The following is a 27,795-nucleotide window of genomic DNA, read 5'->3' on the forward strand; positions in this document are numbered from 1 at the left end:
CTTTTCTTGCCATAGATTTGGACTCAGTCTGTCCTCAAGATCAGCAGCCAGCATGCCTTCCTCTATGTTCATGGGGCTGGCCATTGCCGATGCATCAGAAGCAGGTGCTGAGGAGGAGAAGGAGGGGCATTCCACTGGGGCGAGCATGCCGGCTGACATCAGGGCTCCAATCACTGCATCTCTGTCAGGACAGAAGGCCAGGACTGTGGTAAGCCACCCTGTCATCTGGGTACCACAAGAAGCAGCAGGAAGGGTCAAATGCTCACTAACACTATGTCCTCATTTTTATAGACTATGTATAAATGAGTTTTAAAAAACTACTGTGCATTTTTAGCCCACAGTTCTAGGGTAAAATGTATATCCCAATCTTATTTATAGGTCTAAGATACATAGCAACATTTCAGTCCACAACTGTGATTGTATATGACTATATCAACTAGAAAGGTCCCAGTGACTTTAATTTACATGTATATAAGAAAGTTCTTACAACATTAATATAATGCATTTTTCAGAATGTAACCTCATTGTTATATTAAACAACACATGGTTGTATTTTAGCAGACACAAGTAACAACAAGGGATGCCCAACCTGTGGGTCATGATCCCTTTTGGGGTCTGAACAATCCTTTCACAGGGATTACATATCATATATCCTCCATCTCTGTTATTTATGTTATAATTCATAACAGCAGAAAAATTACAGTTATGAAGTAGCAAGGAAATAATTTTCTGGTTGGGGTCACCACAACATGAGGAACTTTATCAAAGGGTCCCTGCATTAGGAAGCTGAGAACCACTGGTAAAACCAGAGCAGAGTAAGCCTCTAGCTCAGTCTAGGAAAACCTGCTGAGCTGCTGTTGAAGCTTAGGAATAGACGGTTGATGTTAATGAAAACTAGATATGGTAAGAGCAGATTAACTGTCCCCTGATAACTGCTTTGGGCTCCGCTCCTAGGTCTGTAAGCACGACTCTCAGACCCCAGCCAGGAAACAGACCCTGTGGTTGAGCATTGCTGCCCAGGCTTCACTGCTGGGAGCTGGTGGGACAGGGTCTAGGGGAGTCCTGGGGTCAGGAGAGCATGTCACTGAGGGGACTGGAACATGGCTTCCTTTTTTCTCAACTTTTGACCATGAGGTGGGCAGGCTTTGCTCTGCTTCTGGCTCCTATTATGACATGTTTACCAGAGACCCAAACCTGGGGCTAGCCACTATGGACCAAATAAAATCTCCCTCTTTCTAAGCTGAGTGTCTCTGGTGTTTTCTTAAATGTTGGGAAGCTGACTGCAACAGGCTCTAACAAGAGCAGCAAAGGAGTACGTTAAGACAGTGAGAACCACCTTATCACGTGGATAAAAGGAGCAATCTTTTTTTTTTTTTTTTTTTTGAGACAGGGTTTCTCTGTAGCCCTTGCTGTCCTAGAAATCACTCTGTAGACCAGGCTGGCCTCCCGAGTGCTGGGATTAAAGGCGTGCGCCACCACTGCCCGGCAAGAATAATCCTTTTAAACAAGACCTTAAATTAGCATCAATTCATTCTTCCTCTTACCTAATACAGATATAGAATTATCAATAAAAAAGAAAACATCTTCAAGCCTGATGTTCTGATTCACATTTCAATAATGAGCTGGGTTTTGTCTGTAAGGCACCAAGAACCCATCAATCATCAGCATGGGTGTGTGACTCGTAACTGTACAACTAGTAGGGCTGACGACTAATAACAACATTTTCATAACCATCTGCTCAATCGCAATACTACAAACTATAAAGTTCACAGTGAGGCAGGATTTATAAACCAACACACAGCCTACCTGGCATACATGATCTGCAGTGCGGTAAGAATGTGTGATAAGGCCTGCTGCTTAGCCAGGTTTCCTTCCAGCGACAGGAGGATCTTGGCAAGAGAAGGGCGATTGGGCTTACAGTTATTTGCACCATTTATCTTATTGCTGGCAGAAGAAGAATCAGCATCTGAAGACACACCTAAGAAAGGGAAACAAAAAACAAAGCTGTTTTTAAGATCACAGATTGCTCGTTCTCTATGTGGTTTGACCACTTAGGCTATCTTGAAAACAAACCACAGTCTGCATTTTGCTTTTTGTGCAGCAGTACCTGCAGACATCAGTCAGACTGGCAGACCCTATGATTCACAATCCTCCTTCCTAGCATGGATAGGGAGGGGCAACCATTACCAAATGATGGCTGCTGGAAAAGAAGTCAGTTTTCTTCAGAGAAGATTGCCCTGAGAGGGGACCCATGCTCTAGCAGACCAAGCACATACAGGCAACACTAAATTGACTCAGTAAGTACTGAGGGAGGGGGGTGATGAGGGACAGAAGAGAAACCGGAGGGGACAGAATGGGGTCCTGGATTTAATCTAAGCATTATAGACATGCATGAATTCTTTTTTTATTTTGTTGGTTTGGTTTTTGTTTGTTTGTTTTTAGACAGGGTCTCAGCATGTACCTCTGGCTGTCCTAAAACTCACTATACAAAGTTCACATCAAGGCAGGATTTACAAACTAATACACAAGAGGCTGACCTCTAACTCACAGAGATTCACCTGCCTCTCTCTCCCTCTCGAGTGCTCTGGAATAAAACGCTACAACGAAAAACAAGTTGTGGAGGAAAGGGTTCATTTTGCTTACACTTCCACATCACAGACCATCACTGAAGAAAGTCAGGGTAGGAATTCAAGGCAAGAACATGAAAGCAGGAACTGATGCAGAGCCCATGATGGAACACTGCTCGATGGCTTGTTCTTCATGGCTTTTTCAGACTCTTATACACTCTAGGACCACCTGCCCAGGTTGACACCACCCACAGTGAGCTGCACCCACTTACGTCAATCATTAATCAAGGGAATATTCTACACTCTTATCTACATGTGATCTGAAGGATGTAATTTGCTCAAGAGTCCTCTTCACAAATAACACTACCTTGTGTCAAACTGATAAAACTGACCAACACAGTCATAAAATGCTGTGTTTTACTATAGTACATAAAAGCTGTAGTAAAAGTTCCTGAAAATTTCTTATGAAAGAGAATGAAAAGAACTACTCTTGTAAAATAATGTAACTACATTATACCCAGAACAGTGCAAGGTAAAATGCACTGGTGTATGGTACGTAGCCAAAAATTACAGGGCAGGCAGAATGCAATATAACACAATACATAAATCACAAGAAGAAGTATAAATCAGCCAATGACATCAACCGGAAGTTGACAGAGAGATTATAACTAGTAAAGAAAACACTTATCTAGTCCAAAAAGCAGACAGAAACATGACAATATGAGAACAGCCAACATCTGGGGAAGGAAACCTCCGGGTAAGGCGGTGACGAGAAACTGCCCGTATGACTAGGTCAAGGAGAAGTTAGGACAGGAACAGAGATGGAGCGAGGGAGGGAGAAGGAGAGAGAACATGGCCAAGCTTTGGAAAGTCACAAAGGCAGTGTGACAGGACACCAAAAGTGCAGACAAAACAACAGGTGATGCCACAGGAAGCAGACAAGGCCAGAGACTCCAGCCACAGAGCTCCTGGCCGAGCGGGAGGTGAGCCAGGCAGCCCTGGACACAGTGAGCTGACATCCTGATCAGAGGACAGGCCCACGCCCACAGAAGAACTGGACAGGCATCAGCAGTGGACAGGAATCCCATGTTGTCACTCCATATAACTTAGGAGGTTGTTAGCTAGGTGCCATTTTGAGAGGAAATCTTCTGCTTAACACAGAACTACTCTGGGAGTCTGAAAACAGAGAAGACCTAGTTAGGAAGCCCAACATTCCACAGTCCCGGGATGAGAGACAGCCCTCTCAGGATGAGAAGCATTAAATATGCATTTTGTGCAGCAGACGGGGCACTGCAGGAAGCCATGTTCTCTTTCATGTGGTCCTTAGCCTTCAATCTGTAGATAAATGTGTTTAAGTTTGAGTACCCACAGAAGAAAGGAACGTCGGAAGGGGCAATGTGGAGGGCGGATGCCAAGGGAAGGACAGAATGTAGGTGGTAAGAAGGGTGAACAAGCAGGGTTAAATGAGATGGGGTAGGGTAGAGGTAGAAACACAGGCAGAGCTAAGTAGCACTAGAGATCTTTGACAAACTCACAAGGAAACTTACTCTGTAGCAGCTTCCTAAAATACAGACATATACATAAGCATCTATGAAAGGGATTTAAGTGGAGTTGCCTTGAACTGGGAGATAATGCTTTTCCCAGATATCATACGCTACCAAATATAAGTTCCAGTGTTAAATACAAGTTACCTCTTTTTGAGTTACTGATACAACTGTTTGCTTTCTTTTTCTGAGTGTTTTTAGAAACTGAACCCTCAGGAGCAGGCTGCTCAATAAGACGACTTCCCAGGGCTGGGGAGATGGCTCAGCAGGTGAAGACACTTGCTGCCAAGCCTGACGATTCCCACAAGTTGGCCTCTGCCCTCCACAGGTTTAAAAGCAACAGTCAACAAAAGGAAGAGAGAGAACTGAAGTGGGGAGAGGCTACTGGCTCTCAAAATTCACTCTCATGGCTTCCCTCCTCCAGGAAGGCTGCGGCTCCTCATAACCTCCCTGAACAGTGCAACCCACTGGGGACAAGTACTCAAATGCCAAGCCTGTGAGGGACACTTCCCAATCAAGCCACCACAGTAAGGAAGCACACCCAAAGGTACTTAACGTGAGTCAGCCCACAGTAAGAGGCCGTCACACGCCCATCACAGGGCAAAACCAGAGTTCAGGGAACACTGGGAAATAGAGACGGCAATGTCAGAGACCAGGGCATGTGCTATACGATATTATCGTCATGAGTCTAAAGTATGGTCACCTACACAGCACCAACATGACAACACCACCAGCTGGCACACCAACGTGAATGGGAGAAATCTCACAAGGCCACACAGATCAATGAAGTAAAGCTACAGTCAACTAATGGCTGCTAGGCAAGGCGGGGGGAGAATATGATTCAGTCTTCTCCAGGGACCAGTACCTGATAGGTTATCCAATCTCAAGTGGTCAGCCCTAAGCACAAGTAAATAGGGGCAACACTAAATGGATGCAGTAGTGTGTGTGTGTGTGTGTGTGTGTGTGTAATAACAACTAAAGAAGGAGGAGTCATAACTGGAGTGGGGGTGGGGACAGTTGAAGAGGGGAGTGAAGTGATGTAAACACAGCAGCCATGTAAATAAGTTAATAAACAGTCCTTTGGGACTTAGTAGCTTGGTAGCTGTGTGTGGCTGCCTGCAGAAGACCTGTCCAAGATCGATACTGGGTCAATATTCTGCCATGGAGTGGAAAAGGGCTCAAGAGCCCCCGTTCCTAAGGGAGGATCTATCGACAGCTGGAGAAGGAGTCAATGTTCCTCTTATAGCCCCACACCCAGAAGTTACGTAGACATAGCACACACTGGAGTCTGTGGATTATTAAACTTTAAAAAAAAAGAAGGTAAGAATGGGAGGAGACAGGGAAAGGGCAAATCTGGAAGGAGTTAAGGGGAGGAACTGAGGGTGAAGAGGAACAGAGAACACAGTAGGAAATGATAGGGGAAAATCAGATTATTCATCTATTGCTAACAAGAATACAAAAGAGTCCAGTTATTATAAAAACAATCTGACAGTTTCTCATGGCATGCACTTGGAAAGACATTCTTGGGCATCATACCAAAGAATCAAAACTTGCTTCCACTCACCCAAAAACAAAACAAAACAAAACATTAATTTGTAACAACCAAAAATCACAAAGAACTTAAATGTCCTTCAATGACTGAATAAAGCACGAAACAGTATTCAGGAACAAAAAGGCGTCCACTCTTGACACAAACAGCCATCTAAGTAGACAAAGCAATGCACAGGAAAATCTGCACAAGTAAGACAGGACAGAAGTTGCGCATTCAAGAGATGCGAGAGCCAGCCTGCAGGCCAGCAGAGCACAACCTTTGTCAGCAGGACCACACGCACCTAGGTGGCCATGCAGTCTACAGGAGAACATTACCTAAGTAGGAAGCACCCGGCGGGTCTCTTCCGTCTGGAAGAGGACAGGTTCGTGGACAGAGGGCGTGGCTACGTCCACTGTCGTCCAGGCTACACTATGTGAGGACCCACAAGCCACTCGAGTGATCTTCTGGCCCTCCAGGCCCTGCACCAGGGTGGGCTTTCTGTTAACTGTGGTCGTGCCATTGCCCTGTTGGCCATGGTCATTGTCCCCCCAAGCATACACCTGTTAAAAGGGAAAAAATTATATTTTTCAACTTCACATTATTTCTAAAAACACTTGAAAATGCATAAAACATGTCATGGTCCTTGAAAGAACTGCACTCTTAAAGATAAAATGTATTTCACAATATAACAAAAGAGCATGCGTACATTCAGTTCTGAGGGAAAAAAGTCAACCATGAAAATGTTTAACAACTATAAATGCTATTTAATATTATTCTAATTAATTCGTCCTTCTTTGGGTGGAAGACAGAGGATGTACTGCTTTGGCTAAGTACAGTAAATCCACTATACTATAAAGGGTAACGAAAAAGAAAAACAGCATGCTCATTTTTCAAGTAATTTGCTCTTAGGTTTTACAGTTATAAAGCATAATTCACTTTGAACAAAACAATGTTAATTTTGTTTTCATAAACCAAACTTAAAATATGGCTCCATGGGCTAGTCATGGCATACTCTTCTTAAAACAACAAAATCAATAATATCTACGAAATCCTGTATTTCCAAAGTAAAGTATGTGTAGCCTCTATCATGTAAATACAGCCTCTGTTGTATAGGTATAGCCTCTATCATGTAAGTCCAGCCTCTCTTACATAGATATAGCCTGTATCATGTAAGTACAGCCTATGTTGCATAGGTATAGCCTATATCATCTAAGTACAGCCTATGTTGTATAGGTACAGCCTCTATCATGTAAGTACAGTCTCTATTATGTAGGTACAGCCTCTATTACGTAACTACAGTCTCTCTTATTGTAGGGATATAGCAAAAAAAAAAAAAAGAAGAAGAGGAAGAAGAAGCGGGATTAACTGGTTTTTTGGGATGATTGGTATCTGTGAATTACTGTTTATAGAAAATTGTATTGGTACTGTTTCTTGTATATTGATATGTTAAATATTGAATGTGAGTGTTCCTACCTCTATTTTTGTATGAGTATGCTTATAACTTTGTCTATATTGTATTGATACATCTACCATATTACATTGTACATTTCTACTTCTGATACTATGACATTGTTTACAGTTGAAGATCATTGTCTTCATATATTGCACAGTTGTTTATTCTTTTAGTCTTCAAAGTTAGATAGGTATTGAGAATTATATGTTTGTCATATTTATTTTTAAGTTAATCAGGTCTTTTAGTTACATAGAGATTATATTTAGTATAGATAGTATGATCTTCAGCCTCTTCGAAGAGCTGTAAAAAATGGCCTTTAATCTAACCTAAAATTTCTGTGCCAACGAGACACAATTACTCCTGACAACACCACTCTACTCCCGAGAAAACGTTGAGCACCAAAGACACTCCACTGGGAGCTTCTCTTCTTGGCAGAACTGGTCTTTGGGTTAAGAAAAGCCCATACCTCAACTTCTAACAAAGATACAAAATATCCCTAAGTGGATAAAACAGGATTGTCTTATCTTGCCAAGACAGGGTAGGATAGTCCTAAAAAAGTTCCTTGCCTTTAATAATGGTATGCCAGTTATGTTAGGCCTTAGCCAAAGTTGGTTGACTCAGCATTACAAACGAGACTTTGGGTGATTGCCCAGATAGTCAGTTGTCTCTGTCAATTGTTGCACATTTTGGATATCTCTCAATTGTTAAGTAATATTTATTCCCTTCTCAGATCTTTAACGGAGTTAAAGATTATATAATTGTAGTTACTCTCTATGTTATTTAGACTCCTTGAGATAAAATGTTTAACAAAAGTTTTGTTCTCAATATTGTTTGTTATATTTATTATTTGTTATTATTGTATATAGTTGTATTTGGTTTAGTTCTATCTTATTTAGACAAAAGGGGGAGATGTAGGGATATAGCCCCACCCATTGGGGGTGTGTTTGCCTCGGGCTAATGTTTACGGATAAATCTGCCGGGCGTGATCCCAGGAGCCCCTTTCTTTTGCTCCGCTTTTCCTGTGCTCCGTGGGAACCTGTGGTCCTGTAAGTCTATTTCCTTATTAAAGCTGTATATATCTATATAATCTGTCTGCATTCATTTGCGCCGCCACATCTTATGTAGGTGTAGCCTATCATATAAGCACAGCATCTATTATGTATCTATAGCCTCTATCATATAGGTACAGTCTCTATTATGTAGGTATAGTCTCTATTATGTAAGCACAGTCTTTATCATGTAGCTACAGCCTCTATCATATAAGTACAGCCTCTATTATGTAGGTGTAGCCTCAAACATGTAAGTACAGCCTCTCTTATGTAGCTATTGCCTCTATCATAAGTACAGTCTCTATTATGTAGGTATAGCCTCTATCATCTATGTACAGCCTCAGCCTCTCTTATATAGGTATAGCTTCTATCAAGCATCAGATGTCCCCCCCCGCAAAGTAAAAGCTGCTAATAGCTTAGGGGTGGGAGTATTTTCAATAATTTTTATATTCTAGCATGGACTTCACAATGTAAAGGATGGTTTGCCAAGACCCCCCCCCAACCTGTGCTAACACTTAAGCAATACACCAGGAAACAAGATGAACTCTGCTCCACCTTAACAGCTCTCCAATATCAGGTTGGCGCAAAACAGATTACAGTTTTGAAGCATGAATTTTAAATTACTGTAAACAGGTTCAAAACAAGTATTTATTAATCAAAATGGAAACCATTACAGCCAAAAGACACATTTTTGCAAATGAAATGAGTAAGAAAATCACTAAAACTTGGTTTTGTCTAGTATCATTTCAATAGTATAAAATAAATGACAAGTGTAAGTCATCATATATATATACACACATATACATATATGTATATGTGTATGGAGAGAGAGAGAGAGAGAGAGAGAGAGAGAGAGAGAGAGAGAGAGAGAGAGGTAAAATGATGTATGATAGGGATCGTTGAGATGGCTCAGCATTAAGTCCTTGTGGACAAGACTGACAACCTGAGCTCAATCTCCAATCCTCACATGGTGAGAGAACCAACTCTAGAAAGTTGCCCTCTGACTTATACATGTGTGCACACAGATAGACAGACAGACATAAACACCCACAGATAAAATGATTATAAAAAAGTAAGAATTATGTATAATAAACATAATAAACTTATTTAGAATATATTTCAGTATCAAATGGCAAATTTCAACACAAAAACCGTGATTATTTTTGCACTAACCTAATATTAAACTCACCTAAGCATTTCAGGAGTCTAAGGGATATTTGTTGTTTTATTTTCTTGGTGTGGCATGCTGAAAATGTGACCCAGGCTGGCCCACCAGAACTCACTATGTAACGTAGGCTGGCCTGCAACTAGCTATTCTCCGGCTCCAGACTTCCGAAGGCTGGGTGTTAGCGCGTCCTCCAGTGTGGACAAGACAAGCACTAAACCCGCCGAGCACTCCTAGAGCCCTTACCACAGGTCACTGAGCCTCACCTGTCCCGAGTCTGTGACCGCCAGGCAGTGCAGGGCTCCAACCGCCACATGCACGATCTTCTTCCCTCTCAGTCCCTCCACCACTTGTGGCTTCCGCACGTGCACATCTGAGCCGTGGCCCAGTCTGGAGTAGTCCCCTTTCCCCCTGGGGACAAAGCAGCAGTTCCGGGATCACTACATGGTTACAGTCTGGCAATGCTACAGGAAAACTTTCACGACCACACACTTCTAGAGTGGAGTGATAACATCACACAGAATATATACCACATCCAAATTAGCGCAGACTAACTTGGCGGGGAAGACCTCTCGTGCTGTCATGTGTCACATAAGAACTCAGTTACTATGGATTATAAAGAGACGGAATAGAGCACACCGCCAACCCCCCTCCCAAGCGCTATCTGGAATGTCTTTTCAACTTGATAATTGCCTGACATGACATGAGGAAGTTAGAAGTCTGTTTCGTTGTTTTATTTCATGTAGCTTCCAGTATAATGTAATTTACAATTTTTTTAAAGCTATATAAACCTCACACAAACTGGGTGAAACTGTCTATAGATTTCTTTACAAAATGAACTGTAAGATCTTCCTTTTTCATAATTTTATCAGTAATCTCAATTCAACATAGATTTTTTTTTTTCACAAAAAGATGCCAAATGAGTAAGAAAGTAACAGTTTTACTAGCAGCCGAGGCTGGGCACAGGGCAAAGCCAGGGCTCTCCAAACAGTCTGCCTTTGGCAATGACACTGAGGAAGCTTACATACCATGTCCACACCACTCCTGACTTGGTGAGTGCCAAGGAAAACTGAGCTCCGCACTCAATCTGGCACACACCCTGGCCATTTAGTCTCTCGATGTTCTGGGGAATGTTACAGCCTTCACTTCCCCCTCGGCCCAATTTTCCAAAATCACCATCACCCCAGGAAAACACCAAACCTCGGTTTAAAAAGCAAACACCTCAGGTAAATTCTTAGTATTTACATCCCTACCCAGAGGACACTCAGCATCACAACCAGCTCCTACCTTCATCAGTGAGAGCCAGTGTCTGTGCATCTCGGCTTCCACACGCAACCTGGATTACTCTGTGACCAAGAAGGACTTTCACCTACTCGATTACAAACACAAAAACAGAATGAAGCACGGGAACTGGGAAAGCAATGGGAATTTTTCCACAGACTGAAAGTCAGTATATTGTTCGTGTCTTTAAAAACCCAGACTTGAGGCTTATCTTCACTTGAAAAAAACAAAGTGAAAAAGCTTTTATAAGCAATGAAAATGTGTATAATCACCATTTTGGGCTTCAGCTGTGTGGTATTATCACCGTGTCCCAAGCGGACATACTCGCCCAGGCCCCAGGTGTACAGCTCCCCGCTGGACGTCAGGGCTGCACTGTGAGAAGTGCCCCAGGCTATGTCCCTGATGCGCTTGGTTTTCAGGGCCTCAATCCGCCTTGGCTTGTCACAGTTCCTAGGGCAAGAGTAAAGTACACTTTTTACCAAGCTGTTTTTCAGAGACGGCCCATCTTTGATCAACAAAAAATATACGTCACCCTAATTGTCAAACCTTAAAAAAGAGAGTGAATCAAACTACAGTGTATCCATCTACGGTTTTAAATATTAATATTTATATCAATAAATAACTTCTATCAATAATTTTCTGTAAACAACTGTGAAAATACCCTATTATTACTAGCTAACAGTTTCTTAGGAATGAGCAAGATTGAGGAAGAGTCTTACATTCTACTGAAGTGTCCAAGTTTCCCATCATCACCTTCACCCCGCGAGAACACTTTCCCATCCACTGTTAAGGCTGTAGCATGCCGGCCACCTGCAACATACACAGGGGAAGGTTGTCAACACGTAATGTCTAAAGAGTTCACCGTGTGCTACCTACTCTGCCTGGCATATGGAGGCACGTGCTCGATGTGTATGTGTTAGCTAAATGAATAACAGAACCATCACCACAGTTATCACAGAAAGCTTTCTGGGTGACATATATGTAAAATAAATGAACTTTTATTCCCCGACACTCTCCCATCCCAGCGCTCTGCCTCACGTTACAGGCGTGAGCTCTGGCTGCATAGTCAGGGAAGGATCTACAAACCACTGAGCTCCAAGGCAGAGCAGACGGGGCTCCCGGCAGCAGGGACTCAGCAACAGACAACTCCATATATTATCAGGGGCAACAACAAGTCCAGCTCTAGAGAAGGGCTGCACAGGCTAGAGTATTACAGCCACCTTCCCCAGCAACAGGCCAGAAGGGCCAGTGCTCTTCACAGGCAGATGCCTTACAGATGGGCGCAGACCCTACCAGGAGCTTAACAGGGGAGAAGAGTAAGTCCTTGTTTCGCACATAGGTCCTCTGGAATCCTAACCAGTACAAGTGTGAATTGAGTTTAATATCCAGAGTCGGCTCCATCCCTCGGGACCTGGCACGGTGTTCAGAACATTTCAGTAATGCCAAAGCGGAAGCTGATGGGCAGCAGGGAACTTGCTTGAAAACCACTTTTCTCACACTGAGAATTCATTGGTGCTCTGGGGAATCTCATGGGAGCCACTGAGTTTTCATAGTAAGATACCCTATTTAAGTGACAGAACTTTACAGTTTCATAGCTAAAAAGTGCAGGGTCTGACAGACACAAGCGCTCCAGGACTGAGCACAAATCCTCTGAGAGGTACAACACACACCTGAAATGCCAACAATGATGGCTTCCAAAAAGCTTTATTAAGTACTAATAACGAATCTTAGATTGAGTCACATCATCCACCTCTTTCTTCAGACTAGTTAACTAAAACTTAAAAAAGAACACAAGGATACTTCAGAGAGTTCCTGAAGGGCTTGAAACACTTGCAAAGCAAGAGGCACATCAGGCCCCTGTGCACTGGTGCTGGGCTCGTACCTGAGTGGACCGCTACCTTTTTGACCACGTAGCTGCTGAGGGCTGTGATCTGCCGAGGAATAGGGACCGTCCCGCTGGACATACCCAGTCCCAGCCGGCCGTTTGTTGGCTTCTCCACAGGAGTACACCTTCCCTTCCATAGTCACTGCAAGGAGCAGTCAGAAGTCTCAGCTCTCACAACATAAAGGCCACACTGTTTAATGTGTGTTCAACATAATTTACCAATACTAAAATCATCATACCTGCAAACAAACTCTTAGATCCACCAGCCACCTGAACCACATTCAGAGCGGACAGAGTCTCAGAGAATGAAGGAACCTTGATCTGGAAGGATTTTTAAAGCAAAGGAAGAAAAAGAGAATGTTTATACTTTTTCACCCCTAAGTGATCTTAACAGATGATATACAGAATTGCTGTCAGTCTGTGATTACCTTAACCACAAGAGTCCTTAGCTCTTAAAAGTACAAACTAAAGTGTTTTAGAGATGAAAGAATACAGGAAGGAAAGAAGGAAGGAAGGAAGGAAGGAAGGAAGGAAGGAAGGAAGGAAGGAAGGACATGAAATTCATGTTTCAGCTTTTCACTGTGATAGATGTGGTTAAAATTAAAAATCCTGCCTAAGAAACCCTGTATTATTATATGGTGATTTGTTTTGCATTATGAATGGACTGGACTATAACCTGGAAGTGTGAGGTAAAAAAGGCTCTGGTCCAGATAAGACCTATACCTAACCATCAACATACCTATACCTATACCTGACCTATACCTAACCATCAATATACCTATACCTGACCTATACCTAACCATCAACATACCTATACCTGACCTATACCTAACCATCAATATACCTATACCTGACCTATACCTAACCATCAATATACCTATACCTGACCTATACCTAACCATCAATATACCTATACCTGACCTATACCTAACCATCAACATACCTATACCTGACCTATACCTAACCATCAATATACCTATACCTGACCTATACCTAACCATCAATATACCTATACCTGACCTATACCTAACCATCAATATACCTATACCTGACCTATACCTAACCATCAATATACCTATACCTGACCTATACCTAACCATCAATATACCTATACCTATACCTAACCACTGCAAAATGGGGATCTGTGACCTCAGGACATAAATGTCATTTAAAGCTGCCTAAATAACAATATAAATTAGTTCAAGTAAGTGAGTTCCAGCAGTCTCTGCTTCCTAGTAATACCGGTGACAGAGGCACATGACTGATGTTGTCACCACAGAGACTAAAAAGAACAGATCTCATCAGGTGAAGTTGTCCCCCAATACTAAAAATTAGAGTAAGTTGGGTTTTTTGGACCTCATCAAACAAGATACAATGTACAATTAATTCAGTCCTAATTCAGATGCATTATTTGTTAAGTTACTCTATTTTTTTTGTTTGGAAAATGTCACCTTTTTTGTGAGTAAGCACTTCAAAAATTAGCCTTTAACTCAATATTTGTGAAATCAAGTATAAGCATAGAAGCAAATGTTTGGTTTTTCAAGACACAGAAAACCTTTGGAGCCTGTCCTGGAACTCGCTCTGTAGACCAGGCTGGTCTGGAACTCACGGAGATTCACCTGCCTCCACCTCCTGAGTGCTGGGATTAAAGGCGTGTAGCACCACTGCTCAGCAGTCTCAGGATTAATCAACAGTGAAAGGAAGGACTGGGTGGAGAGGAGTGAGGGGAAACCATGATCAGGATGTAAAAATGAATGAATGGATGATAAGTGAATGAATGAATAAATGAATGAATGATAAGTGAATGAATGAATGGGTAAAAGGGGGAAGAAGGGGAAACCATGATCAGGATACAAAAATGAATGAGTGAGGGCTGGAGAGATGGCTCAGTGGTTAAGAGCGCTGCTTGCTCTTCCAAAGGTCCTGAGTTCAATTCCCAGCAACCACATGGTGGCTCACAGCCATCTGTAGTGAGATCTGGTGCCCTCTTCTGGCCTGCGGGCACACATGCAGAATACTAAGAATACTGTATACATAATAGATAAATAAATCATTTTTAAAAAAATGAGTGTGTCAATGAGTGGAGGGGGGAGGGGGGCCTCTACCCACAGCCACTCCACAATGACAAGTGTGCACAGATCTACTGTCTCATTTCTCTGTGCTCACAAAGCATTCTCTCCATACAACTGTATATAAAGGAGAGAAGCAGCTCACAAAGTCTGAACTCAGAACCCACATCTAGAAAGAGGGTTAAAGAGCCTGCCTAGCTGAGCCTCAGGCAGAAGCCGCAAGCACTGCCGTCAGGCACAGGGAACGGGGTAGGTACCTTAGAGCCTTTGAGCCCACCCAGCTGGTCCTTGTCATTCAGGCCCCACACAAACACTTTGGTTCTTATTGTAGCTGTTGACTCCAACCCAGCAGTCTTCTTTCTAATGAGACTAGACAGGAAACAAAGGTAGAAACAAAGCATTTAAAACATAAAGAGCTCCTCCAAGTAAGGAGTCCTTCTCACAGATTTGCTTTAGCACATGAAACCACCAGTCTGTATACAGGCAAGTGCTCCAGAGCTGTGGCACTGACGACAAGAGCATGTGTTGAGCAGCAGTACAGACGGAGCTGCTCTCTGTCTCCTTACATCACTGAAAGTCACTTACAGCAAAATGTGTTTGGTCACATGAGTTGCGTCCACCGCCTATGGAAGGCTCTGGCCCTACTAGGAAGCCAGCATGGCAGGAGCAGTGTTGGAGACACTGAAATGTGTTTTGCACGTTTGTCTGAACAACCCCATACGCACTAACCCATCTGCAAAAGCTCAACTGTGAGGAAAGTGATCAGCAGCAATGTTTCTGTCAGGACTCCAAAGGAAGCCTAAAGTAGTCCTTGTTACACACGTCATGGAATTAACACATAATGGAAGAATCTTTGTCACCCCTGACACACCCTGTTTCATAACACTGAGTTTTCCTGTCCGGGGCAATGTTCCACTGCAGTCCCACACAACCCCTTTCTTCCCAGCTCCAACACCACGCTGATGCAGGTGAGTCTGTCCAGTGTCACCGTCCATTGCAGGACGGACCCACAGAAGCTTCTGCACACACACGTACAGAATGACAGCCACAGCAGCAGGCATCCCCACCTACAGAGTCAGGTAACAAGAAGTCCTAGGATCGCACAAGAATTATACACAAGAGCCTCGAGAGCCCAGAGTCAGCAGTGTAACAACGTCCATGTCCTTAATGCCACCCAGCTGTAAGCTTAAAACTGCAGAAGTGGAAAATCAGGCTTAGTGTATTTTACCATAATAAAGAAAAGCTAAAACATTTAAGTTAACAGTAAAATACCTAGCAATAGAATGTGCCATACCGTGTCTACCGAAAATCATGATCTAGCACAGAAAACAAAAGGAAGCTACAGGGATTTCAACCAAAACAGGAACAGAACGTTTCAGATTAAAAACAAAAGTAAGCTTTTTTTCCCCAATATTCTCTGTAATGGTCATTTTTTTTGAAATGTGCATTTTTTATATTTTATTTTCTTGCAAGATAATTATTTTTGACAACTCGACTAAGCATCCTAGTAGGCACGATTCACAATCTGGGGATGGGACAGAAGGCAGCCAGTCCCAGAGGAAGAAGCTCTCACCTCCCAGTGCTGCCTTTGTCATCCTCCTCCTCCTCGTTATCTGAAGCCAGAAAAGGAACCGCTGCCAAATCCTCCTCCTCAGCCCGGATGCGTCCCAGCAGGATGAGACCGTGAATTTTGCAATCGATCCCTGAGCTCCTGCACTGCTTTATTGTGATCTCAATGTACCTGTGATACTGGATGAGAAAATGACAAGTTACAGATGCCTCAGACTCAGAAGACAGACACTGACATTGACATTCTGGGAAGATTGCAGGTTACAAACTACATCTGTGATTTCACCAGTCTGGGTAGAAGAAGGCCAAGATAAAAGGAGAAATCAAAGAATAAAATGGAGAAATAACATAAAGAACTACAGAAAACAGGAAGAAGACAGAGTGGGATTTCATATCCTGCCCACAAAGAAGCCAGTTAGTTCATCTGACCACACCAAGGAGCATGGTCAGGGCTGAATCTTGCCAGCAAGTGCCCTGAAGGGACTCCTAGCTCCCAGGGAAAGCATGAGAGCTGCCAGGACAGACAAGTGTGAGCTGCTGGAAATTCAAACTGGAGTCAGAACATCAAGCTAACTAGACCTCGGGAAATTACACACTAGAAAGAGGTGGAAGAACCTGAAACTGAACGCTTCCAACACTTAAAATCCTCCTTCCCCACCACTGCCTGGAGAAGTAACAGGTAATCTCACAGCCAGGCAGTGGAGAAGTGTAAAGAATGCCAGAGACTGAGCCAAATCTGTGCCTGACCGGCAAAAGAGTAGGGATTGTGGAGTTGAGAAATCACACACAACAAGTGAATCAGACCCAGGGAAGGAGCTGTAAAACCCGGAGCATGGTACAGCATCTGGCCGGAAGCACCAAAAAACGCCAAGCTAGACGGTGTAGAGGGGCAGAAGCACAGGCGCGGGTACAAAGCTAAGATCTGTGACAGCCCCAGCCAGGTCACAGCAAGGAGGAGGTACAGGGGCTCCATGGAGTTGGTGGCAGACCCTGATGCACACAACACAGGGACAGACTCTCCCCTCCCAGGGTCCAGAAGCACTCCTGAGAACACAGTACCTCTTCTCTTTTATCCAGTATGGCTTTTTATCAGTAATCTTTTGATTTTAGCAACCTATTTTATCACATACATCTTTTTTCATTTTAAGAATTTAATTCTTCCATATTCATACTTTTGTACCTTAAGTAGTCGATTAATATGCTGTGGTTTATATCATGTTGGAAAAGGCTCTTAGATCCATGTCTCATTTCTCTAAATCTAATATACATTGTTTTCTACTGCTTTTTTTAAACCTCTAACCCACATACTTTCCTTCTTACTCTATTTTTCTCCACAGTTCCTTCACTGACTACTTAAAATACTGATACTCTTAATCCCTGTGAGTTTGCAACATTCCCCCCAACCAAGAGGCTAGTGTCCCTGTCTCCAAATCTTATAGGGACAAGTAAGGGACAGAGAACTCACTCCTGCAGCTAATACTAGTACTACTGTCCAAACATCAGAAATGTTACTGCAGCCAGTTTCCCCCTGAATATAAACCCAAGTGAAGACAACCCACATGGCTGAATTCATATGAAATAAAAGTGAGAAATCTATCAACCCAAACCCAAACCCACACACACGATGGATGGATGGATGGATGGATGGATGGATGGATGGATGGATGGATGGATGGATAGATAGATAGATAGATAGATAGATAGATAGATAGATGGATGATAGGATAGGTGTGATAAAGCACAGAGGGTCACTATATGCTAATAAAGAGAACAATTCAAGAGGACACAATTATTTAATTTTTTAAGTAAAAATTTATAGGTAAGTACTTAATACCCAGAATTTTGGGCTCCAAATTCTATAAAATACTGAGAAAGTGGATTTAACAGGTATCCTGCCATTCTCTAAAAATTGATGTTACAGGCAGACAGAGAGCAGAAATAATCCCTGAATGCGATGGGAAAAACCCACCCCACAGTGACCCTTAGAAAACACACAAATACTTTAAGACTAAACAACACATTTTAAATGAACAGTGACTCACTGAAGAAATGGGGAAGGAAAATTTCAAGCTCCTACAACAAGGGTACAATGTTCCATCACCCATGGGATAACCTGAAAAAGAAATTACTAAAACAGGCACCAATGAAGCCCACAAGATCATTAGAGAATACTTTGAAAATGTGTGTTCCAAGTTTGGAAATCAAGAGATAAAATTTCTAAGTGCATATGACCTACAGGAATTAAATCTACAGGATGTTAACAATATAAACAAATTCATAACTTTAAAAGAGTGGAAGCAGTACATAAGTAACCCTTCACAATGAAAAGCCCAGAACTGGATGAGTTTACTGATGAATAATAACAAATATGTAAAGGAAATCTGACACCCATCAGCATTTATGAACATTTCACAAAACAAAAAGGGAAGGTATAGTATCAATTTTATCTTACTAAATCACCTTGATATCAAACCAAAGGAACCATGATTAATTTATTTATCAACAGATATAAAAACACCTTTGTAAACTAAAATCGAAATCACATTAATAAGATTATATGCCTTGATCAAAGTGGTTTCCTTCCAGAGATGAAAGGTTGGTTCAATATATGCAAATCAATCAACATAATATAACATATTAATAGACTTAAAAACAGAAACCACATCGTCATCTCAATAAATACAGAGAAGGCAATTTACAGAGTTGAACTAAAGATAAAAGTCCCTGAAGAAATTAGGAATAAATGGAACAGACCCCAATATAGTAATATTGGCTATTAGATACGGCAAACTTAGAGTCAACACCGTACTAAATGGGGAAAACTGACATCTCCTCTACAATTGGAACAAGACAAGAGAACCTGCTTCCTCCATTCTTATAAAATATGATGTTCATCATCTCAGCTATAGCAACAAGAAAGAAATAAAAAGGGATTAAAAACTGGAAATATTAGTGTGCAGATGGCAAGACTCTATACTTAAGACACAGTGAGTCTAATAGGAAACTAGAAGACCTGGTAAATGCAGTATACAAAATGATAACACAAATAGTAATAGCTTTTATTTATACAACAATAGTAAACTTGCTGAGAAAGGAACTCAAAAGAAAAAATCCTGTATACCATATTTTCTTAAAAGAGGGAGAAAAAGAATCTAGGAATGAACTCTCAGCAGAAGGTAAGTATACAAACGCTGAAGACAACACTAGGTGACTAAAACACGCCCAGGCTCCTGTCTTGGCAGAGCTAATGTCATAAAGACAGCTCTGTCACCAAGAATAATTAACAGGTTCAATATAAGCTTTTTCAAAACTGCAATGATGTATTAACTGAAGTAGAAATAAATCTTAAACTCATATGGAAATATAAAAACAAACTGGGTAGTCAAAGTAATTCTATGCAGAAAGAACACTGCCAGATGCATCATAATATACAACCTCAAATTATTCTACTGAACGCTATAGTGACAAAAGCCACATGGTCCTGGTACAAAAACAAACACGCCGACAAACAGAACAGAATGGAGAACTCAGAAATAAATGCACACCGCTATTTTTCAAGAAATGATGTCAAAAACAAACACCGAAAAAAAAACTTAGTAAACAGAGGATTGACACAGCTAGATGCCCACCTGTAGAGGAATGAGATCTTTATCTCTCACCCTACACGCAACTTAAAGTGAACAGGAGAGCAACTGGAAACACTGAAATGGCTAAAGGGAAATGCACAGAAAACACTGGGTATAGCTATACATGAGAACTTTCTACACAGAACACCAACAGTAGAGCTAAGAGCCCCAGAGCTAAGAAGCAGAATGACTAGAAGCTAAAGTCTCTGAACAGCAAAGAGACCATGTGCAGAGGGCACAACCGTCCTACATGTGTACAGAAAATCTGTCAGACAGACTTTTCAAGAGACACAACAAACCCAGATTCTTTCTGCAAGATATTTTATTATTACTTCACAGGTTCAGCAGTTGAAGCAAAGGCGCATCAACAAAGAAGCAATTTCAATATCACAAATATTGTCAGAAAATCTACCTTAAGGAAAAGATATTAGGTGTTGACAAATATGTATGGATGTAAAGAGCAACTTCAGCCAGGGACGGTGGTCACACATGCCTTTAATTCAGGCACTCTGGAGGCAGAGGCAGGCAGGTAGATCTCTGTGTGTTTGAGGCCAGCCTGGTCTACAGATCAAGTTCTAGGACAACCAGGGCTTTACAGAGAACCCTGTCTGGAAAAACCAAAACCAATCCAAAACCAAAAAGAAGAGAGAGAGAGAGAGAGAGAGAGAGAGAGAGAGAGAGAGAGAGAGAGAGAGAGAGAGAGAAAAGAAAGGAGGGAGGAAGGGAGAGAAAGAAAGAAAGAAAGAAAGAAAGAAAGAAAGAAAGAAAGAAAGAAAGAAAGAAAGAAAGAAAGAAAGAAAGAGTAACTCCAATCAAAGCTTTTTTAGAGAGCACTAGGAATATGAACATATGCTTATTACCAAAAATAGGGAAAAGTGAAGTTGGTTTTGTTTCTTTCCCGGAGGTAATTGTATAAAATAAGGTATTAAGGAACGTAAATCATTTAAGAAGGAAAAAACTCAGCTAAGTGCGAACACATAGCTGCCATCCATGGGCTACACACAATCACACAGAAAGAAACAGGTCACTACAACTCAACTCACCTCGGCACAGTCATTCAGCAGGGGCACGGTGGTGTCAGTTTGGTTGATATTAATAGTCTTTAGTTCAATTAGGTTATTTAAGGAACTTCCACCTGGGGGGAAAGAAAGGTAAAGAAATCAAATAAGCAATCTTTATTAAACGTTAGGAGAGGCTTCTTTTAGAGGAAACGAATTCAATTACCTGACACCACGACCAGGGATGGCATGTAGCTATTGTCTGCAGGATCTACTATCATTTTTAGTCTATGAACAAGAACATCTGGGAAAATCTCCAAACGAATCCAATGCTTTTGTTAAAGGGGGAAGAAAAAAAAATAGATGCTCAGTTACCGAAGTTTAAGTTATATTTAACTGCTAAAGTCTTCACTAGGCACTAGCATGATGGCTCGGAAGACAAAGGCTATTGCTGCTAAGCCTGATGATCTGCGTTCAACCCCAAGGAACCTACATGGTAGAAAATGACAAGCTCTGACCTCCATGTGCATGCACATGTGCGCGCACGCGCGCGCGCGCGCACACACACACACACACACACACACACACGCCAATAAACAAAGTAATATAAAACAATATCACTGAAGCCTGAACCTGAGTTTTAAATGTAAAATGTAGTGTGACGATTCACCCCTACTCTGGAAGAAAGAACATCCCTTCCCACCACTTGCTGATTTAAGCAGTCTCACTCCAAGTCACATAAATGGTACATTTACAGACTTCTGACCAGGATCTAGACTGGGTCACAGAAAACGTTTCCCTTCCCATCACATCTGCCCTGCTGGCACACAAGGTACAAACAGTGTTAGTGAAATCCCCAAAACTCATTTGTATGCCAGAAAAACTTGTAACCTGGAGTATAATAGGAATTAACATTTTACATATGAAAATATATAAAATAATTGGTTACTCAACTGGTCACTTAATAAAATCTGTATTCACAGTGTTTAAAAATCTAACAATAATACACAATATACTAGTCTGTATGTTTAAAATTATTTAATGACCTGAAATTTAAAATGAGCGCTGAGAGGGTATTAGCAAAGCTAAAAGTTCTCAATTCAATGCAAAGGTCTAAAATCCACCTTCTAAATCAGAGTGTTTCCTGACACATCCCACAAACATTACCTTCCCTTGGGATCCAGATGATTGCCAACAGGGCTCACTGCCATCAATGAGACGAGAGGCCTGGTTACGACACATTCAGACTCTTCACCATCCGCGACCAGCTGTCTAGCAGCATTCCAGGCTGACTGCTATGACAGCGCTTCAGCTGCTTTCCGGAACGGCCACAGAAGACTGCAGACTGCCCTATTGCATGGTCAGACAGAGGACAGACACTATGGGACTGGACAGAGCCCCCATGTCTGAGAAACCAGAGGACTACACAGCAAAGCGCTTCTAACTATGCTATTTTCAAATATCTTTAAATTTAAAAAGAGCCGTTAGTTAATACCAAAAATGGCTTTTAAAAAGCTATCCAATATTACTTTGTATCAATTTGAGAAATGAGGTCTGTATAATGCTGTAATTCATTCCACATAAATCTTCTCAGATAATAACAGGGCAATGTATTTCCAAACAACCTGTGTCAGTTCACAAAAAAAATATTATTAGAATGATTTTTAGGATCTGAGAGAGTAGTTCAGTGGGAGAATGTGTGTGTGGTATACAGGATGCCCCAGAACCAGTCTCTTGACTACAAAAATAAGAATAATAAAAATACTTTTATAAATGCAGTGCTAAAGATCAACTTTGTATTTACACATACATTAATGGTGAATTCTAAAATTCAGTTAGCCTTTCCCAACTAAAAGAATAAGACAAAATAAAAAAAAGTAAACAAACCTCTGTTTGAAAGTACCGAAATAATGAAATAGAAAAGAATTAAGGCCAGCAATTAAAGAAGGCTAGGGATAAATGGAAGTGTGCAGAGGAGACGCGGCCTGGATCTGACAGCTCCCTTTATTGCTATCAGAAAGGCCCAAGAGGGTGTGAGCAGTTCCAGGAGCCGAGCTGCATTTGAAATCCCAGCAGGAAGTACAGACAAGAGTGAACTATGAAGTGACGTCACATTTGGGAGGTGTCCTCTGTTCACTAGATTACAGCTCAACATACACCTATGTCAATGACAGTTGATAAAAGTGAGCTCAAATAGGAATTGATCACTAACATCTGACAAACCAACCTTGCTGATTAAAGGCTCAGTTTACCCCACTGTCTTCAGGGTTCTTCTGTGCTGTAATGTTTCATCAGAATGTGTCTTACACAGTTGGTAGTCACAACTTTCCACTGAATATGTATATCAAGTGTTTTTATCTGTGTATTTATTCATGGCCATTTAAGATTTGTTTTCCATGTTGGCTATTGTGAAAGATGCAGCCATTAACATGGGTGGGCAAGCATCTGTTTGTGTCTTGGGATGGGAGCAAGCAAACAGAAAGCACTCTTCTATGGCCTCTGATTTAGTTTCTGCCTTCAGGTTCCTGCTCAGTTTATAAATCTGTAAACTGCAAAATTAAATAAACCCTTTCTTCCCTAAACTTCTTTGATCATGGTGTTTTATCACAGCCACAGGAAGCCTAGCTAAGGCAGCAGGAATAGGAAAGACAAGATGAGGGAGTTAAATGCTAATGTCTGTTTGGATGGACAGATGGTTTGGGAAATACATAGTAGAGACAGTTGTACAACATACACAGCACATTCACTATAAATTTATAAAGGCAAATTCTAAGCTCTGTGTATTTTACTTCAATACAAATACATAATGCAACAAATGGAAACCCACACCACCAACTTCCATTGCACCCAACTAAACACAGATGTGCTCTTAGTTTCTGGAGATGATTCTAACATTTCTGGAAACTGAGACAGGCAAACCTTACTGCTCTAAAGGAAAGAAGGCAGGGAAAGGGGAGGAAATGGATCCGACTGTCCCTTCCCTCTGCAACACTCCCTGTCCACACGTGAACCTAATGGCAGACTTCAGTAATTATGTCACAGTAGGACTTAATGGAGGACGAAGGACAAGCACTCAGCTCTACCTGGCTCATTAATCCTGCCAAAAGTATGTCTGCTGTTGTGTTTCTTTGTCTTGAAACAGGTTTCACAGAAATCAAAGTCATCACAATTTCTGCACTTGAATTTGGATCCACTGATAGGGAATGTCTGACAGCCATCACAGTTGTTTTTAAGAAAGATAAGAAAATGATGAAGTCATTCTTAAATAACTTTAGAAGAAAACTCTTCCTCCCCAAACTGATCATGAAACCAGAAACTCACGTGACCCCTGGATGAATACTGGGCACCAGCTCCATTTCGGATAGCAACCCAGTCCAGTGAGACTGCTGGGGGAAATCCACAATGATGTCTTTCCCGTTGGCACTGAAAGCTAGCACAGGACAAAAACTACCTGAGACAACTTTACAGTCAACATAAACCTAAGCTCAATACTGCAGCTCTGTGGTAAATGCTGTAGGCATTCACATTCCTTAAAGAACGCTCCTTAGCAATGAGACGGCACTTAGTCATCAGCCAGCTCCAGCAGAGCAAGAGTGAGCTCTCTGCGGCTGCACCGATGAGAAGGTACAGATGCTCGTATCTTCTATTTGTGCTTATAATCTCCATACTAACGAGTTTTTAATTATAAAGGTCAAAAACTGAACTTAGTCCCTTCGTATATTAGGAAATAAACCACATTAACAATGCTAAAACTTTCCATCCTTTAAGAACAATCTTCTGTCAAAACACTGATTTAGCAGCCATAAATGCTTTTTTAAACATATTTTTGTTTTGATACACAAGAATCTTTTAAGCAGCTGGGCAGTGGTGGTGTATGTCTTTAATCCCAACACTTGGGAGGCAGAGGAAGGTGGATTTCTATGAGTTCAAAGCCAGCCTGGTCTACAAGAGCTAGTTCCAGGACAGGCTCCAAAGCTACAGAGAAACCTGCCTCAAAAAAAAAAAAAAAAAACTGATAGGGTTTCTCTGTAGCTTTGGGACCTGTTCTTGTTGACCAGGTTGGCCTTGAACTCATAGAGATCTGCCTGCCTCTGCCTCCCAAGTGCTGAGATTAAAGGCGTGCACTACGACCGCCTGACTAAATAATCTTTTAAGTAAAGAAAAATACTTATAATAAAAATTAAAATATAAAAGAAGTCATTTATTCTTGCGCGACCTGGGAAGTTCTAACAATGGCCAAGCCCTGGGAAAGCAACAATATTCCAGAATCCAAGTGCTGAAACATAAAGTAATGGTGACACTCGTCTGTTTAATCTGTTTAACCTGGCTATTTTTATGTCTGTTTATTCCTGGCCTTTACTGTATTTCTCAGACATATTCATTAAACTTTTGATAGCATGGTAAAAAGAAATGTTAATGCATACAGTAATAAGGGAAACTATAGTCTGTAACAAAGCATTCTGTTGGCTGTTACCTTTCACGAGTCCCACACTTTGATGAGTAACAGATCCCCACTTGTATTTTGGTGTGGTTACGGAAGCTTTGACCCGTACTTTATCACCAATCTTGATGTGAGAAGAAGAACTCGGTGGGGGATAACCTAAGGAGTTCATTGGCAAACACACTATGATTAGTGCTAACTTTCTGGGAACCGTGTCTCTAAGAAATAAAATGTGTTAAAAAGGAGTGTACTCACCTATGAGTTCAACGTGAATATACCTAACCCAGTAAGTACCCCCTTTCTGCTGCCAATCACACTGCACACTGAGGTCATGCAATACATCTCTGTCCAGCTTGATGACTTTGCCCACATCACCTTCACACACTTCTTCATATGTTCGACAGCATCGAACCATCATTCCCACCTGAAATTGAAATGCAAAGTGCAGTAAAATACACCTAGACAGAAGATACAATGTAAAGATTTTATTTAGGACCCAGAAATGAGCTAAAAATATTGCGCTGGTTAGTTTGTCAACTTGACACAAATTAGAGTCACCAAAGAAGACAGAACGTTGAGGAGCTGCCTCCATCAGGCTGGCCTGTGCGCCAGCATATGGGCGGTGCTCAAGCAGATGAAAGACGAACAAGGCACACCTGAACGTTCTCTCTCACATACACAGCGTAGTCATCGTTACTCAGGAAGTCAGCACGCTTCTTGTAAGTCTGGCTCTCAGTCACAACAGCACCAGCAGCCTAAGTGACATAAACACATGAACAAATTGAAAAAGACACATAAGAAAGACTGTCGGCTGGGCATGGTGGCACACACCTTTAATCCCAGGAGGCAGAGACAGATGGATCTCTAGAAATTTGAGGCCATTCTGGCCTACATGGTAAATTCCAGGCCAGTTAGAGCTACACAATGAGACCCTATTGACAAAAACAAAAACAAACTAAAGTACTGAGATCCATAACATAAACAAATGCAGTAGACAATACTGTACGTTCATTATAAAAATCTTCCTACCTTATCAGCAATAGCACAGTATGTAAAATAAAGTTCTGTAAAAAATTCTAAATACATTATATTAGTGTTTTGGCTGCATAGATGTATGTACACTACAAGCATGCCTGGCATCACAGAGGACAGATGAAGTTACAGATGGTTGTAGGCCAGCATGTGGGTGCTGAGAATTGAATACAGGTCTTCTGTAAAAGCAACAAGTGCTTTCAACCTCTTAGCCATAATTCTAGGCAAAATGAATCTTAACAGTTTGCAATAAACAAGACTTTCCAGAGCTTTTAAAAATGAATTTTATAAAACAATTGTTTCAAATAAAAAAAATCACTATATCACACAAAATATGATTGCGTATTTAAATGGTTGTCTTTACACAGGCTGTCAGTATGCACCCCAGGCTAGTTTCTGACTCCTGCCTGATCCTTCTGCCTCAGTCTCCAAAGTGGTATTACAAGCATGCAGCACTATGGCATGTATTTTTGACTTTTAAAAACAGAGTATTGGTATACTTCCAAGGCTAGTCTAAAACCATCCTTGAACTTATGATCCTCTTACTATGGAGGGTTCAGCATATTTATTTGTATTTTAGCCAGACAATGTCTAATGATGCTGCCAGGAACAGCTTTGAACTCTCAGCTCAATCAATCCTCCTTCTTTCAGTCTGCAGAGTAACTGTGACCACAACAGACACGGCTCTCCAGTGTCTTCTACCCAACAGCACTCAATTGTTCTCATTGGCTTCTAAAACTAAGAGAAATTTAACAGAGGAAAACCAATCATTATCTCAGCGGCAAAACAGACAACTTTGTCCTCTATATAGCAGAGCTGTGGGTAAAGCTTGCACAACTGGCCACAGGGCATGCACTGGCTCTTTTGAGGGATGGAGAAAAGTAACACAGAATCATCGTGTAAGACTGGTAGGATACGTGGAACCACTGACCACAGGGTATGGGGTATCGTCCACATCTTCCACCACCTCCTCGTCTGAATACTCGTCAGATACTGTGTCCGCATCCGAGAACTCTGTAACCTGGACATCAGAGTGGTCTAGTAGCCACCCAACCAAGGCTTCCACACCTAAGAGCAAAAACACTCAGCTACCTTCAAGACCAATAGCACTGTACTTCAAACCCAAAAAACAAGCAAGCATATACAGGAAAAAATTATACCAGGCAAACCAGATGCATTCCCAGATGTGCCGGAGAGCGACTTCAGAGCAAACTCTATGTTCTTCCTAGGAAATCCCATCTCCATGAGCTGCACACAATAGGCAGAGCAGGCGCTGGCGACGGCCTGCGCTTTTTCGCCCTGGCAAGATGGATGTGCTGTGCAGAGACTGGGGTGCTGGCCTCACTGGAGATGCAGTCTTCACAGCCTGCACTGGAAGGGGGTGTGGGTTCCACAGCCAAGCACGGACAGAGGGCCAAGGCAGCAGCCTAGGCAAACAAGGAAGGTTAGGAGAAGGCCTCGACCATCTGAGCATCTTCCATGAGCTGCACTGCAGAGCACAGATTTACGAGTGCATCTCAAAATGAATTAATAAAGCACGTTAGGGAAGGGGACTGCTTCAGTTAGAGCTAGTCAGTCAGTCATT

At 41.8% G+C, this 27,795-nt stretch overlaps 2 protein-coding genes across 2 annotated transcripts in view; both read right to left on the reverse strand.

The window, feature by feature from the left end:
- LOC130868883 (E3 ubiquitin-protein ligase HERC2-like) lies at positions 1–27,388 on the reverse strand. Its single transcript, XM_057760886.1, is given in 24 exon segments — positions 1–181; positions 1,807–1,978; positions 5,978–6,202; positions 9,576–9,720; positions 10,338–10,509; positions 10,597–10,678; positions 10,863–11,040; positions 11,310–11,400; positions 12,473–12,578; positions 12,580–12,617; positions 12,715–12,796; positions 14,802–14,913; positions 16,118–16,293; positions 20,783–20,874; positions 20,964–21,069; positions 21,905–21,971; positions 21,973–22,087; positions 23,821–23,944; positions 24,059–24,167; positions 25,212–25,289; positions 25,457–25,602; positions 25,835–25,933; positions 27,142–27,231; positions 27,380–27,388. Coding segments are annotated over 22 exon segments (2,442 nt in total). The 3' UTR covers positions 1–181; positions 1,807–1,978.
- Positions 27,142–27,795, reverse strand: part of LOC130869023 (putative HERC2-like protein 3) — a 30,508-nt gene continuing 29,854 nt past the window's right edge. The window contains 2 exon segments of the mRNA XM_057761138.1: positions 27,142–27,278; positions 27,371–27,637. Coding sequence (XP_057617121.1) covers positions 27,425–27,637 — 213 coding nt within the window. The 3' untranslated portion in view covers positions 27,142–27,278; positions 27,371–27,424.

This window comes from Chionomys nivalis (assembly GCF_950005125.1).
Source record: "Chionomys nivalis chromosome 23 unlocalized genomic scaffold, mChiNiv1.1 SUPER_23_unloc_1, whole genome shotgun sequence".
NCBI lineage: Eukaryota > Metazoa > Chordata > Mammalia > Rodentia > Cricetidae > Chionomys > Chionomys nivalis.